General features: G+C 39.3%; 1 protein-coding gene across 1 annotated transcript in view; it reads right to left on the minus strand.

The window, feature by feature from the left end:
- The window catches only part of VEPH1 (ventricular zone expressed PH domain containing 1), a 971752-nt gene that overhangs the window by 923903 nt on the left and 31666 nt on the right, over positions 1–16183 (minus strand). Inside the window, exon 2 of the mRNA XM_053711791.1 lies at positions 11831–12046. Coding sequence (XP_053567766.1) covers positions 11831–12046 — 216 coding nt within the window. The remainder of the gene's footprint in view (positions 1–11830; positions 12047–16183) is intronic.

Consider the following 16183-nt stretch of genomic DNA (forward strand, 5'->3'; position numbering starts at 1 on the left):
CCGGCAAGAAGAGGACATCCGGACCGGCAAACATCTTCATCCAAGTGGCATCTTCGATCTTCTTCCATCTGGTGCGGAGCGGGTCCATGTTGAAGCAGCCAACGCGGATCCATCCTCTTCTTCCGGCGTCTCCCGACGAATGACTGTTCCTTTAAGGGACGTCATCCAAGATGGCGTCCCTCGAATTCCGATTGGCTGATAGGATTCTATCAGCCAATCGGAATTAAGGTAGGAATATTCTGATTGGCTGATGGAATCAGCCAATCAGAATCAAGTTCAATCCGATTGGCTGATCCAATCAGCCAATCAGATTGAGCTCGCATTCTATTGGCTGTTCCGATCAGCCAATAGAATGTGAGCTCAATCTGATTGGCTGATTGGATAGAATCCTATCAGCCAATCGGAATTCGAGGGAAAAAAATTGTATGTTTTTTTTTACAGGCAAAAGAGCTGATTTTCTTGGGGCATGCCCCGCAAAGGGCCCTGTTCAGGGCTGGTAAGGTAAAAGAGCTTTTAAATTTATTAATTTAGAATAGGGTAGGGCATTTTTTTATTTTGGGGGTCTTTGTTATTTTATTAGGGGGCTTAGAGTAGGTGTAATTAGTTTAAAATTGTTGTAATATTTTTCTTATGTTTGTAAATATTTTTTTATTTTTTGTAACTTAGTTCTTTTTTATTTTTTGTACTTTAGTTAGTTTATGTAATTGTAGTTATTTGTAGGTATTGTATTTAATTTATTTATTGATAGTGTAGTGTTAGGTTTTATTGTAGGTAATTGTAGGTATTTTATTTAATTAATATATTGATAGGGTAGTGTTAGGTTTAATTATAACTTAGGTTAGGACTTATTTTACAGGTAATTTTGTTATTATTTTAACTAGGTAACTATTAAATAGTTCTTAACTATTTAATAGCTATTGTACCTAGTTAAAATAATTACCAAGTTGCCTGTAAAATAAATATTAATCCTAAAATAGCTACAATGTAATTATAATTTATATTGTAGCTATATTAGTATTTTTTTTAACAGGTAAGTATTTAGCTTTAAATAGGAATAATTTATTTAATAAGAGTTAATTAATTTCGTTAGATTAAAATTATATTTAACTTAGGGGGGTGTTAGTGTTAGGGTTAGACTTAGCTTTAGGGGTTAATACATTTATTAGAATAGCGGTGAGCTCCGGTCGTCAGATTAGGGGTTAATAATTGAAGTTAGGTGTCGGCGATGTTAGGGAGGGCAGATTAGGGGTTAATACTATTTATGATAGGGTTAGTGAGGCGGATTAGGGGTTAATAACTTTATTATAGTAGCGCTCAGGTCCGCTCGGCAGATTAGGGGTTAATAAGTGTAGGCAGGTGTCGGCGACGTTGTGGAGGGCAGGTTAGGGGTTAATAAATATAATATAGGGGTCGGCGGTGTTAGGGGCAGCAGATTAGGGGTACATAAGGATAACGTAGGTGGCGGCGCTTTGCGGTCGGCAGATTAGGGGTTAATTATTGTAGGTAGCTGGCGGCGACGTTGTGGGGGGCAGGTTAGGGGTTAATAAATATAATACAGGGGTCGGCGGTGTTAGGGGCAGCAGATTAGGGGTACATAAGTATAACGTAGGTGGCGGCGCTTTGCGGTCGGTAGATTAGGGGTTAATTATTGTAGGTAGCTGGCGGCGACGTTGTGGGGGGCAGGTTAGGGGTTAATAAATATAATATAGGGGTCGGCAGTGTTAGGGGCAGCAGATTAGGGGTACATAAGTATAACGTAGGTGGCGGTCGGCAGATTAGGGGTTAAAAAAATTTTATCGAGTGGCGGCGATGTGGGGGGACCTCGGTTTAGGGGTACATAGGTAGTTTATGGGTGTTAGTGTACTTTAGGGTACAGTAGTTAAGAGCTTTATGAACCGGCGTTAGCCCAGAAAGCTATTAACTCCTGCTTTTTTTCGGCGGCTGGAGTTTTGTCGTTAGATTTCTAACGCTCACTTCAGAAACGACTCTAAATACCGGCGTTAGGAAGATCCCATTGAAAAGATAGGATACGCAATTGACGTAAGGGGATCTGCGGTATGGAAAAGTCGCGGCTGAAAAGTGAGCGTTAGACCCTTTAATCACTGACTCCAAATACCGGCGGTAGCCTAAAACCAGCGTTAGGAGCCTCTAACGCTGGTTTTCACGGCTAACGCCAAACTCCAAATCTAGGCCTAAATATGCCTATTTTTTCTATTTCCATTTCTTTTTGGATTGTACATTTCTTTCCCCTTCTGTTTCCCCTAGTTCCTCTATATTTCTTTTTGAACGTGTTCTTCTTTGATCTTGTGGAGTGCCTATACCTAAAAAATCCTCAGAAGTACTGGGTCTGTTTGACTCTTCATCAATACGTAAATCCTCTATTATGTCTTTTTGTGCAGCTATCGGTTGAAATCTATTTCTTATAGGAATGGACAATTCTTTTTTCTTTAGGTGGTTTGGCCTATTCCCTCTAAAGAATTCTCTTTGCTCTGTGTGGTGATTCTCATAGTTTTTTGTAATATAATCTCTATACCGTGGTTCATAAGTGTATTGTGTGAGTTTTCCAAAATTATAATAATCTTTATTTACAGATATGTTCTCTCTATGTTCTCTAAAGTGATAATTATCTTCTTTGTTATTCTCAAATCTGTTGTGTCTATAATCTTGAGCTTTATTCTCAAAATGAACATTTCTTCTTTCATGTGTGTCTATTATGTCCTGGTGAAGTAAAAAAGTGGTTATCCCTATGTGTCCATCTATTTTGGTGTTGTTCATTTCTATCCAAAAAACCTTGTGAATGAGAAGTATTCTCATTATAGTAGCTTCTGTCTTGTATTCCTTGAGTGTTGTTTCTATTGTACCATCCTCTATGTCTCTGTATGGGGTAATACTCATTGGGTTTCTGATCCTCATTTGAAGACCTCTCTTCTGTATGGGTATGTCTACAGGGAGTGCAGAATTATTAAGCAAGTTGTATTTTTGAGGATTAATTTTATTATTGAACAGCAACCATGTTCTCAATGAACCCAAAAAACTCATTAATATCAAAGCTGAATAGTTTTGGAAGTAGTTTTTAGTTTGTTTTTAGTTATAGCTATTTTTGGGGGATATCTGTGTGTGCAGGTGACTATTACTGTGCATAATTATTAGGCAACTTAACAAAAAACAAATATATACCCATTTCAATTATTTACTTTTACCAGTAAAACCAATATAACATCTCAACATTCACAAATATACATTTCTGACATTCAAAAACAAAACAAAAACAAATCAGTGACCAATATAGCCACCTTTCTTTGCAAGGACACTCAAAAGCCTGCCATCCATGGATTCTCTCAGTGTTTTGATCTGTTCACCATCAACATTGCGTGCAGCAGCAACCACAGCCTCCCAGACACTGTTCAGAGAGGTGTACTGTTTTCCCTCCTTGTAAATCTCACATTTGATGATGGACCACAGGTTCTCAATGGGGTTCAGATCAGGTGAACAAGGAGGCCATGTCATTAGATTTTCTTCTTTTATACCCTTTCTTGCCAGCCACGCTGTAGAGTACTTGGACGCGTGTGATGGAGCATTGTCCTGCATGAAAATCATGTTTTTCTTGAAGGATGCAGACTTCTTCCTGTACCACTGCTTGAAGAAGGTGTCTTCCATAAACTGGCAGTAGGACTGGGAGTTGAGCTTGACTCCATCCTCAACCCGAAAAGGCCCCACAAGCTCATCTTTGATGATACCAGCCCAAACCAGTACTCCACCTCCACCTTGCTGGCGTCTGAGTCGGACTGGAGCTCTCTGCCCTTTACCAATCCAGCCACGGGCCCATCCATCTGGCCCATCAAGACTCACTCTCATTTCATCAGTCCATAAAACCTTAGAAAAATCAGTCTTAAGATATTTCTTGGCCCAGTCTTGACGTTTCAGCTTGTGTGTCTTGTTCAGTGGTGGTCGTCTTTCAGCCTTTCTTACCTTGGCCATGTCTCTGAGTATTGCACACCTTGTGCTTTTGGGCACTCCAGTGATGTTGCAGCTCTGAAATATGGCCAAACTGGTGGCAAGTGGCATCTTGGCAGCTGCACGCTTGACTTTTCTCAGTTCATGGGCAGTTATTTTGCGCCTTGGTTTTTCCACACGCTTCTTGCGACCCTGTTGACTATTTTGAATGAAACGCTTGATTGTTTGATGATCACGCTTCAGAAGCTTTGCAATTTTAAGAGTGCTGCATCCCTCTGCAAGATATCTCACTATTTTTTACTTTTCTGAGCCTGTCAAGTCCTTCTTTTGACCCATTTTGCCAAAGGAAAGGAAGTTGCCTAATAATTATGCACACCTGATATAGGGTTTTGATGTCATTAGACCACACCCCTTCTCATTACAGAGATGCACATCACCTAATATGCTTAATTGGTAGTAGGCTTTCGAGCCTATACAGCTTGGAGTAAGACAACATGCATAAAGAGGATGATGTGGTCAAAATACTAATTTGCCTAATAATTCTGCACTCCCTGTATTCTCAGTCTCATATGGATACTGTTTAGGTTCTATCTTGTCTGATTTACCAGAATTTCTAAAGTTTCTGGAGGAGTAATACTCTGGTGATAAACCTGTTGGTCCCTATTTAGTTTCCGCCATTTAACTGTTAATATATTTTTACTGGTATCATTGAGATTATCAATAATTTGTTTTTGTTTATTTATAAATATATCGTTATCCTGGTGGTTTTCTATTTTCTCTTTAATTGTATCTATTCTTGTTTTAAAGTCAGCTAAACTAGCTGTCCTAGATTTCTTAAGTATTTCTATTAAACCAAATGAGGCTTTCTCTAAGGTTTAGAAAAATTCAATATTGTGTTCTTCAATAAGTTCAAAAGTGCATTTCTTTTCCAATCTTTAACCTCTCGGTATCAGTTTATTGGTAATATATTTTTCTAAAAACACAAGTTCAATATTTTGTTTTAGTTCCTTAACCATTAAGTTTTCTAATTTAGACATTAAGTCTCCTAGGTCTACATTATCAGCGTTGTCAACAACATTAATCTCAGAAGCCACATTAGAAAGTCTAATTTTTAATCCTTCCTTGTTCTTTTATTTATGAAATATAGACCTTTATATTTTGCATACAAAGAGAGAAGCGCTCTACCAGGAACGAACAACAGCTCAGTGGCTTGTTCTATGGCGATTTACCACCCGGAAGCAGCCTCTTTTAGACCAGTGTGCTTTTCACAGAAGAAAACTTTCCTGAAGTATATCAGTCTGATCCCGCCAAGTAAGGTCAGTCCAGCCCCGAAATACCAGGCAATTCTCCTCTGAACAAGGAACATGACAACCCCAGACGATTGTTTCGGCCTCCTATGGGCCTCGTCAGTGAGGTGCAGCCACATTCCTCTAAGCACACTGGGCAAGGAGTCCACGTCTGGTTTCCCCATCACCCATAGGGAGACTTCCCCAGGGTCATAATAATTTGCATACAAAGAGAGAAGCGCTCTACCAGGAACGAACAACAGCTCAGTGGCTTGTTCTATGGCGATTTACCACCCGGAAGCAGCCTCTTTTAGACCAGTGTGCTTTTCACAGAAGAAAACTTTCCTGAAGTATATCAGTCTGATCCCGCCAAGTAAGGTCAGTCCAGCCCCGAAATACCAGGAAATTCTCCTCTGAACAAGGAACATGACAACCCCAGACGATCGTTTTGGCCTCCTATGGGCCTCGTCAGTGAGGTGCAGCCACATTCCTCTAAGCACACTGGGCAAGGAGTCCACGTCTGGTTTCCCCATCACCCATAGGGAGACTTCCCCAGGGTCATAATAATTTGCATACAAAGAGAGAAGCGCTCTACCAGGAACGAACAACAGCTCAGTGGCTTGTTCTATGGTGATTTACCACCCGGAAGCAGCCTCTTTTAGACCAGTGTGCTTTTCACAGAAGAAAACTTTCCTGAAGTATATCAGTCTGATCCCGCCAAGTAAGGTCAGTCCAGCCCCGAAATACCAGGCAATTCTCCTCTGAACAAGGAACATGACAACCCCAGACAATCGTTTCGGCCTCCTATGGGCCTCGTCAGTGAGGTGCAGCCACATTCCTCTAAGCACACTGGGCAAGGAGTCCACGTCTGGTTTCCCCATCACCCATAGGGAGACTTCCCCAGGGTCATAATAATCTGCATACAAAGAGAGAAGCGCTCTACCAGGAACGAACAACAGCTCAGTGGCTTGTTCTATGGCGATTTACCACCCGGAAGCAGCCTCTTTTAGACCAGCGCTTCTCTCTTTGTATGCAAATTATTATGACCCTGGGGAAGTCTCCTTATGGGTGATGGGGGAAACCAGACTAATATTGATTAGCTTGCGATATACTCCTTCTCTTTTTTAATCCTTTTTTATCAAATTGTGATGCTATATTCATTTTACACTATATAGTGGCTCATCAAATACTCATATATACCATACAGTATACCTATATAGGCATTGATCATTATTAACCCCTTAGCTGTAAGCGCACACACACACTTTCTATTTATTATCAGTCCTGTTATCATTTGTAATCTTGTCTGAGGACGGGGGTAACCCCGAAACAATCCAACCCGAACTATCTAACTTTTTCCAACCAGTCGATGCAATACCTCTACATGATTTGTTTACATCATAAACCTGTATTTGAAATTATAGTAACAACTTAACTCCTAACGCTATTGCTTCGGCCAGCTTTTCTCAAACTGATATAACTAGCTTTGAAATTTCGTTGCTAATAAATTCCCATGTATCATATTAACCTCCTCGTGAATAGTGCAAGTTGCAGAATAGGAGGATGACAAAAATATCCAATGGATACTCCGCATTTCGATGACATCTCATCAGTGGGCGTGACCGAACACGCTATAAAAAGCCGACAACCCAGCAGTTCACAGTGAAACATGTCAGGGACGCTAGGGTAATGGTGAGGAGTCCTAGGAGTTCCTGTGTTTTAGTTAGTCTTAGGCTATCCTTGATTACTTTAAACCTTACCACATGGTTGTGCAGTGGCTTAGTCAATATACACAGTTTGTTCACTCTGGGCTTACCGGGTTAGACTTTTTAGCATATTGAGTAAACTGAAGAAACAATTATTGCGACTTTATGCTTTAACCCTATTATAGCACAATTGAGTTTAGCGATTAAATCACAAAACAAGGGGAGTTCTACCAACTTTATTTCACAGTTTGTTAACTTGTTTACTCATATACCTTTTGCGTATTTATTTATTGTGGAACTATAAGGGTCAATTTCGCTACTCAATTTGGGTATTTTTGTCAAATCCAATAAGTATAAAGTAATAGTATAAGTGTAACAGGCATTCCATGAGCCTTTTGCTCTATTAAAGGTATAGTATTAATGCATCAAGTGACATACGATATGATACATACACGCAACACTGTTACGTTTGTTTACTATCCTTGTCAGTTTCAAATAGCATACATCATGGAATATATGATTCATTACATATAAACTTTGCTTCAGTCAGACACTAAGTTTAACCAGGTACTGACTATAAGTTACCCAGAGGTAATATAATTAACCACACAACTCAAGCTAATTTACCTAAGTTTGTTCCTAACCTATCAGCGGACCATATACATATTTAACTCCACATGAATACCTACTATACTACTCAAGGTTCCTAAGTGTGTTTTTATTATATTTCTTATTTTATTTTTAACTTAATAAACGCTAAGTTTTAACTCCCTTTTGGCCCACAAGTTTAATCTTTATGTAAGCTGTTTATATTATATCAGCTAATTTAGCTGCCAATCAGTTTATAACCCAGAGTGCTATATGTGTATTCTTTTCCAGAGGAAGGTTCTTTCCTCTCTTGTACCTGTGCAGTTTCTAAAAATACACACAGCACTTACACCCCCTATACACATAAACTAACTTTTCTTACATTTAGGGGTTATTGAATGGTTTTAAGTATAAAGCAGTAGTGCCATTGCCCCCTTCTTCCTTTCTAAAAACTTTGGAAGTTTAAGTGCTAAATAATAGTAACATGAAAGATAAGGAAACTGCTTTATCTATGTGCTTCTTCCTGTACGGCTGTTCAGACGCAGAGATCAAAGAAGTGGTAAGTAATAGAGGGAAGATTCAGTGATCCAGCCCTTACATTCTAAAACAGGATGGACCTTGTAAACTGGGTGATTTATTATCTGGCCTATTCTACTCTGCTTTGTTAAATCTCATGCAAAAATGGAACATAAGGCAAATAATTTTAGAGGAACAAAAGCAGGTATGTTGTTTGCAGTGTTATTTTACTCTCTGCACCAGCTGGGAGATAAGCTCCCTTCCGCAGGCATAGGACTTTTACACATTTGCAAGTATTTGTGTATAAGGGAATGCCGTAATAGAGGGAAGGCAGGTGAGCAGATGCCTGTTAGGTGGGGAGAGGTGAGAACAAGCACTACTTGCTTCCCTGCACGTGCAATATGTAAATCAGCACTACATGCTTAATGCCTGTTTGCATGCTTAGACATAGGATTGAGGGCTATACGAAATCACCCTTGGGCCATAGGTTACACCTCCCTATTTCAAAACAATACACACATTGTTGCATTTTTGTCTTATAGGGACAGTCTACTCAAGAATTTGTATTGTTTAAAAAGATAGATTATGGGGCCCATTTATCAAGCTCCGTAAGGAGCTTGTGGGCCGTGTTTCTGGCGAGTCTTCAGACTCACCAGAAATGGCAGTTATGAAGCAGCGGTCACAAAGACTGCTGCTCCATAACCCTGTCTGCCTGCTCTGAGCAGACGGACAGAAATCGCCGGAATTCAACCCGATCGAGTACGATCGGGTTGATTGACGCCCCATGCTGGCGGCCCATCGGCTGCAAGTCTGCAGGGGGTGGCGTTGCACCAGCAGCTCTTGTGAGCTGCTGGTGCAATGCTGAATACGGAGAGCGTATTGCTCTCCGCATTCAGCAAGGTCTTGCGGACCTGATCCTCACTGTCGGATCAGGTCCACAAGACCTTTAGTAAATAGGCTTCAATATCTTTATTAACCATTCCCCTGTTTTGTATAACCAACACGGTTATATTAATATATTTTTTACCTCTGTGTATACCTTGTGACTAAGCCTCTGCAGACTGCCCCTTATTTCAGTTCTTTTGACAGACTTGCATTTTTAGTCAATCAGTGCTGACTCATAAGTAACTATGAGAGTGAGCACAATGTTATCTATATGGCACACACAAACTAGCTCTGTCTATCTTTGAAAAACTGTCAAAATGCCCTGAGTCAAGAGGCGGCCTTCAAGGGCTTAGAAATTAGCATACGAGCCTACCTAGGTTTAGCTTTCAACATAGAATTCCAAGAGAACAAAGCAAATTTAATGATAAAAGTAAAATGGAAAATTGTTTAAAATTGCATGCCCTATCAGAATTGTGACATTTTAATTTGGACTAGACTATCCCTTTAATGAATGTAATTTAAATATCTCATGCTAATAAATTACCCATGAGTAACTTGAAGCTACTGCGATCAATGTGAACATAAAAAGCTAAAATCTGAATCACATCCATAACTTTTTACATTAGTTTATTTTAAATAAAAAGACTTTAACTCCTTAACGACCAAGGACGTACGCCACACGTACTAAAAAAAATACAGTTAATGACCGAGGACGTGTGGCGTACGTCCTTGGTCTGGAAAGCAGCTGGAAGCGATCCTGCTCGCTTCCAGCTGCTTTCCGGTTATTGCAGTGATGCCTCGATATGGAGGCATCCTGCAATAACCCCCCTTGGCCATCCGATGCAGAGAGAGCCACTCTGTGGCCCTCTCTGCACCGGACATCGATGGCCGGTATCGTTGGTGGGTGGGAGCTTACGTGGGAGGCGGGTGGGCGGCCGACGGTGCTCTGTGTGAAGTGGAGGGGGGCGGGATCGGGGGCGGGATCTACGGGGGCGCGCACGGGAGCGCGCGCGTGCACGGGGGTGCCGGGCGGGCGCGTGCACGGGGCGGGAGTGGGTGGGAACCGCTACACTACAGAAAAAAAAAAAAGTTAAAAGCTAAAAAAAAATAATAAATGTAAATATTAAAAATGTAATCTAAGGGACCTGGAAGGGGTTGGGGGTTGGTCTTGGTGGGGGGGGGGGAAGCTACACTACAGAAAAGGGCATTTTTTTTTAAAAAAGGCACATTTTTTTACAAAACTGGGTACTGGCAGACAGCTGCCAGTACCCAAGACGGCGCCCATTAAGGCAGAGGGGAAGGGTTAGAGAGCTGTTTGGTGGGGGATCAGTGAGGTTGGGGTCTAAGGGGGGATCCTACACATCAGCATATGAAAATATGCTTTTTTTTCTTTTTCTTTTTAAAAAGGGCCAAATACCTTTTATTTTAGTACTGGCAGAGTTTCTGCCAGTACTTAAGATGGCGGGGACAATTGTGGGGTGGGGGAGGGAAGAGAGCTGTTTGGGAGGGATCAGGGGGTCTGATGTTTCAGGTGGGAGGCTAAGCTCTACACTAAAGCTAAAATTAACCCTGCAAGCTCCCTACAAGCTACATAATTAACCCCTTCACTGCTAGCCATAATACACGTGTGATGCGCAGCGGAATTTAGAGGCCTTCTAATTACCAAAAAGCAATGCCAAAGCCATATATGTCTGCTATTTCTGAACAAAGGGGATCCCAGAGAAGCATTTACAACCATTTGTGCCATAATTGCACAAGCTGTTTGTAAATAATTTCAGTGAGAAACCTAAAATTGAGAAAAAAATTACGTTTTTTTTAATTTGATCGCATTTGGAGGTGAAATGGTGGCATGAAATATACCAAAATTGGCCTAGATCAATACTTGGGGTTGTCTACTACACTACACTAAAGCTAAAACTACCCCAAAAAGCTCCCTACATGCTCCCTAATTAACCCCTTCACTGCTGGGCATAATACACGTGTGGTGCACAGTGGCATTTAGCGGCCTTCTAATTACCAAAAAGCAACGCCAAAGTCATATATGTCTGCTATTTCTGAACAAAGGGGATCCCAGAGAAGAATTTACAACTATTTATGCCATAATTGCACAAGCTGTTTGTAAATAATTTAAGTTAGAAACCAAAAGTTTGTGAAAAAATTTGTGAAAAGTGAACGATTTTTTGTATTTGATTGCATTTGGCGGTGAAATGGTGGCATGAAATATACCAAAATGGGCCTAGATCAATACTTTGGGTTGTCTACTAAAAAAAAATATATACATGTCAATGGATATTCAGAGATTCCTGAAAGATATCAGTGTTCTAATGTAACTGTCGCTAATTTTGAAAAGAAATGGTTTGGAAATAGCAAAGTGCTACTTGTATTTATGGCCCTATAGTTTACAAAAAAAGCAAAGAACATGTAAACATTGGGTATTTCTAAAATCAGGACAACATTTAGAAACTATTTAGCATGGGTGTTTTTTGGTGGTTGTAGATGTGTAACAGATTTTGGGGGTCAAAGTTAGAAAAAGTGTGTTTTTTTCCATTTTTTCCTCATATTTTATAATTTTTTTTATAGTAAATTATAAGATATGATGAAAATAACGGTATCTTTAGAAAGTCCATTTAATGGCGAGAAAAACGGTATATAATATGTGTGGGTACAGTAAATGAGTAAGAGGAAAATTACAGCTAAACACAAACACCTCAAAAATGTAAAAATAGCCTTGGTCCCAAACGGACAGAAAATGGAAAAGTGCTGTGGTCATTAAGGGGTTAAACTCATGAATTATAACTACAATATGTTTTTTTCAGGCATCAGGCAACAAACATTACTTTCTTGTGAGTCAATATAAATGGGACACCTTGGTAGAGACATTTAAACATTACTTACTTGTAAAATGCAGCTCATAATATCAGATGCAATTTTTGCATGAGGGGTGTCTTCATCTTTTGCAGCAGATTTTAAATTGCGTTCTAAGCATGATTCCCACAGAGATACCAGGGCTTTACTGTGCTTTTCAATAGACTCAGTCTCTCTGATTGCAGTTGTGATCCGAGTAATGCAAATCTCTACAACAGCTTGATCATTATCATTAGTTTGGTAGTCCTTAAAAAAAAGAAAAAAAAAGAAAAGAAAGGGAAGTTACATAGAGCAAAATATATTAAACAAATGGAACAGAAAGAGATTATAAAATAATTAAGCAAATAAAAAGGCTTTTAAGGTAGAATTACTCAATAAATATGATAATATTTAATGATTCACAGTAATAACACAAAAATATTCTGTTGTTGATAAGTTAAATGCCCAGTCATTCTAAATACTGTGGTACTTGTGATGATGTTTACTTAACTGAAGCAAATAAAAAGTTAGAATTATTCAATAAATACAATTTTATTAATAATAGTAGTAATAATAATAATAATGGTTTCTAGTAATTTGTAGTGAGCACATTAAAACAAATAACTCTAGGTTATAGATAAGTTAAATGCTCAGTCATTCTAAATAAAATGTTGGCGCATCTCAGCCAGACAGCCAGGCTACAGCACTAAGCTGCTGGTGTCATACTCACAGAATAAAGATTGAGGGGCAAACAGTCATTTTCAGGCAAATAGTAATTTTAGGATTGTTTTCAGCTTTATAAACCATCTAAAGGCAAATAGTTTTCAGAAAATCAAATTAGCTGTGCACTTTTTTTTAGCTTTAAAAACCATGGCACCCTAAGAAAGTGTCAGCGTCTTCTCCCCATTAGGTGCACAGGTACCCTGGGAAAATAGTCCCTGCTCACCAATAGACTCCTATTCACCCCAGGAAATGGGACCCTGCTCGCCAAAACATGCCCAAGCACCGTGGGAAAGTAGCACCTGCTCACCATTAAGCACCCAGACACTCAAGGAAAGTGGCCCCTGTTTACTGATAGGCAGGGCCTGATTTATATAAAGGCAGAGTAGGCATGTGCCTACAGGCACCTTTCACACATGTGGTGTTTTTATTTCACTACCAGCAGCATCTTAGTTAAGGTTGCAGTCACAGCGAGGAGTGCGGGGGCGCTGCAGATTTTGGTGCCCATACAGGCACATGGACTATAAATCCTGGACTGCCAAAGGTGCCCAGGCAATTTGGTAAAGAGGCCTCTCTTCACCAATAGGAGCCAAGACTCACTGTGGTCCGTGCTCACCAATAGGCACAAAAGTACCCCAAGAAAGTGGTCCCTGCTAGTCAATAGGTGCCAAAGTACCCAAAGAAAGTGACCCATGCTTGCCAATAGGTACACAGGCACCATGGATAAATTAGCCCCTGCTTGCCAATGCCAATAGGCTTCCAGGTGCCCAAGGAAAGTGTTGCCTGCTCACCAAAACATGCCCAAGCGCCCTGGGAAAGTGGCACCTGCTTGTCAATAGGCTCCCAGGCACGCCGGGAAAGTGTCCCCTGTTTGTCACTTTACTAAGGTGCCTACGAGCCTATTGGTGAGCAGGGGCCACTTTCCCATGGTGTCTGGGTGCTTATTGGCTCCTATAGAAAGTGATAGATTTTGTTGTTACTTGACTATTATTACTGTGGGACTTTTATTTTTGAGCATTTGATTGCACACAAACCATTACTGACAAGGTTGTCTATATATAGCGACCCCATCACTATAATGTGGCTCTGCTGATATTTATATGAAAGCTAGTTTTTTTCTATTTCTGTTATTATGGCTTCTGTGCTATACTGATTAGTATTCTAGCATCCATAGTGCTGTACAAACAATGGTTATGAACTTCCATTTGCAAAGGCAGCGATTTGCTGAAAGTATTATTCAGACACTGTTTAGTTTACTGTTTCCATTTGTTGTGCGAGTCCCTCTTTTACTTATGTTTAGTATTGTTGGATAACATTTGAATTATACTGTTCTCAGTCCATTGATCATTGTTTGAAGTGTGAGAGATAGTATATATTTTTATAATGCTTGATGCTGTTCAGTTCTCTCAGTGGAGTTGTCTACTTTTATAGGTGATGTTGTTTTCTTAACAGCGGCCATGATTTTATCTCTTCCGTTTTATCAACACATACAAGATAATTACTGTTTATCAAGCCACACTCGCAGTGAGCCAAGCATTTAGTCTGTTCATTAAAAACAAGTACTATTTATTTGATTAAAAGAGGAATAATTTATATTAAACTGATAATAATTGCTCAACAGAAAAAAAACAAAACAAAACTCTTATGTAACAATAAAGAGGTCAGGTTCTCTCAGTGTAGCTGGCTTGTAAATCAGTTACAACATGTAGCACACTCAATGGCATAGATCTAATTAAACTTGTTTGTAAACCTAATATATTGCTGGAAAATGGTGAGATTCAAAGAAGTTGTACACAATCCTCATCTGAGAAGTGAGCACAAAGGTCAGCTCCATTAAAATCAATGGACTTGCTTCTATCTTAATTTCCCTTGGCACAGAACCACTGTCAAGGATACCAGCATCACAAAAATGTTTTAAAAACATCACTAAACCAATAAAAAATCAGACTCTATAAAACTAATATATGCTAAAGAAGAAAAGAAAAAAGCTCCAGTAAAAAAAATGAAGAGACAACCTTGTCAGATTCGATATAGTAAAACACCACCGCAAGATGAGATACTTCATTAGGGTAATGGTGTATTTTTTAGTCCCACATGCAGAATCGCAGTTTAGGTATAAAATACCAACCAAGCCTCAAGAACATCCCAGAATGGCCACTGTTAGTCCTTTTTTATTTGTCTGATAGATTGTCAAGACTAATATTGTTCTATCTGAAGAGACAAAAGGGACATGAAACCCAAAATGTGTCTTTTATGATTTCATGATCTTGGTATATTTTATTGAAAAGCAGGGATGTAATCTTAGGAGTGTGTACATGTCTGGAGCTTTATATGGCAGCAGTTTTGCAACAATTTATCTTTATTAAAGAGCACTAAATGGCAGCACTATTTCTTATTATGTAATTCTCCAGACAACTACCTAGGTATCACTTCAACAAAGAATACCATGAGAACGAATAAAATAATAGAAGTAAAAATTGTATGCTCTGTCTGAATAACAAAATATTTTTGGGGGGTTTCATAAACCATTAACATAACAAAACCTGGGCCTGTGCTAGTATTTTTTGTTACACAGGCAAATATACATTTAGCTGCCCCTTCCATAAATTTGATAACTGTCCAGTACTGCTTCTACGTAAAGCATTAGAGATGTTCTAAAGCAGACACAGACAACTATTATAAAGTATATAAATTCCCATAACCACAATATATCCTTGTCTGTTAATCTGATTTAGTATAACTACAATAGCAATCTTTATTTTTCATGTGTGTTTTTTTTACGGTTAATACGTTTTAAGGAAAACTAAAAGCAAATCAGAAGTAAACATGGGGGGCACACAGGGTTCCATAGTCAAAAGTAGAGTTGCTAAAGTCCTACTAATTGCATAACAAAGCACTTGCACATTGAGTATGTATATTTATGTGTGTGTATATGTGTGTATATATATATTAATTTTACCTTGGTAAAATATAAATGCTATTGTTGTGAAGTGGAAAAGTCTGGGAGCAAAAAGAGACCAGCCATAAAGAGCCCAGTGGTGTAAAGCATGGACTCTGGAGCAGTGGAAACATGTTCTCTGGAGTGATTAATCATGCTTCACTATCTGGCAGGTTGATGAAAGCATTTTGGTGTAGAGGATGCCAGAAGAATGCTACCTACCAGAAAGCATATTGTGTACTGTAAAGTTTGGTGAAGAATGAATAATAGTCTGAAGCTGTTTTCAGGTTAGGGCTAAGCCTCTTAGTTCCAGTGAAGGGTCATCTTCATACTACAGGATACAAAGACATTTTAGACAATTTGGTGCTTCCAACTTTGTGGCAACAGTGTGAATGTGTATCCAACAACGAAGAAATGAAGACATCCCAGCGTAGCAGTTAAAGTAAAACCAACTTTTATTCCAAACCTGGTAAAAGCAGCATACTGGTAAAAATGAAAAGGGTAGCACTGAAAGATAGTCTAACGCGTTTCAGCTCTGCGAGACGTGTTCTAGGTCTATGAATAAGGCTTGCAGAGCTGAAACGCGTTAGACTATCTTTTAGTGCTACTGTATTCATTTTTACCAGTGTGCTGTTTTTAACAAGTTTGGAATAAAAGTTGATTTTACTTTAACTGCTATGCTGGGACTTCTTCATTTCTTCGTTGTTGGATACCACTAGTCACCAGTGTCCCTCGCTGCAGTTTTC

This window comes from Bombina bombina, chromosome 4 (genome assembly GCF_027579735.1).
Source record: "Bombina bombina isolate aBomBom1 chromosome 4, aBomBom1.pri, whole genome shotgun sequence".
NCBI classification, from domain to species: Eukaryota; Metazoa; Chordata; class Amphibia; order Anura; family Bombinatoridae; genus Bombina; species Bombina bombina.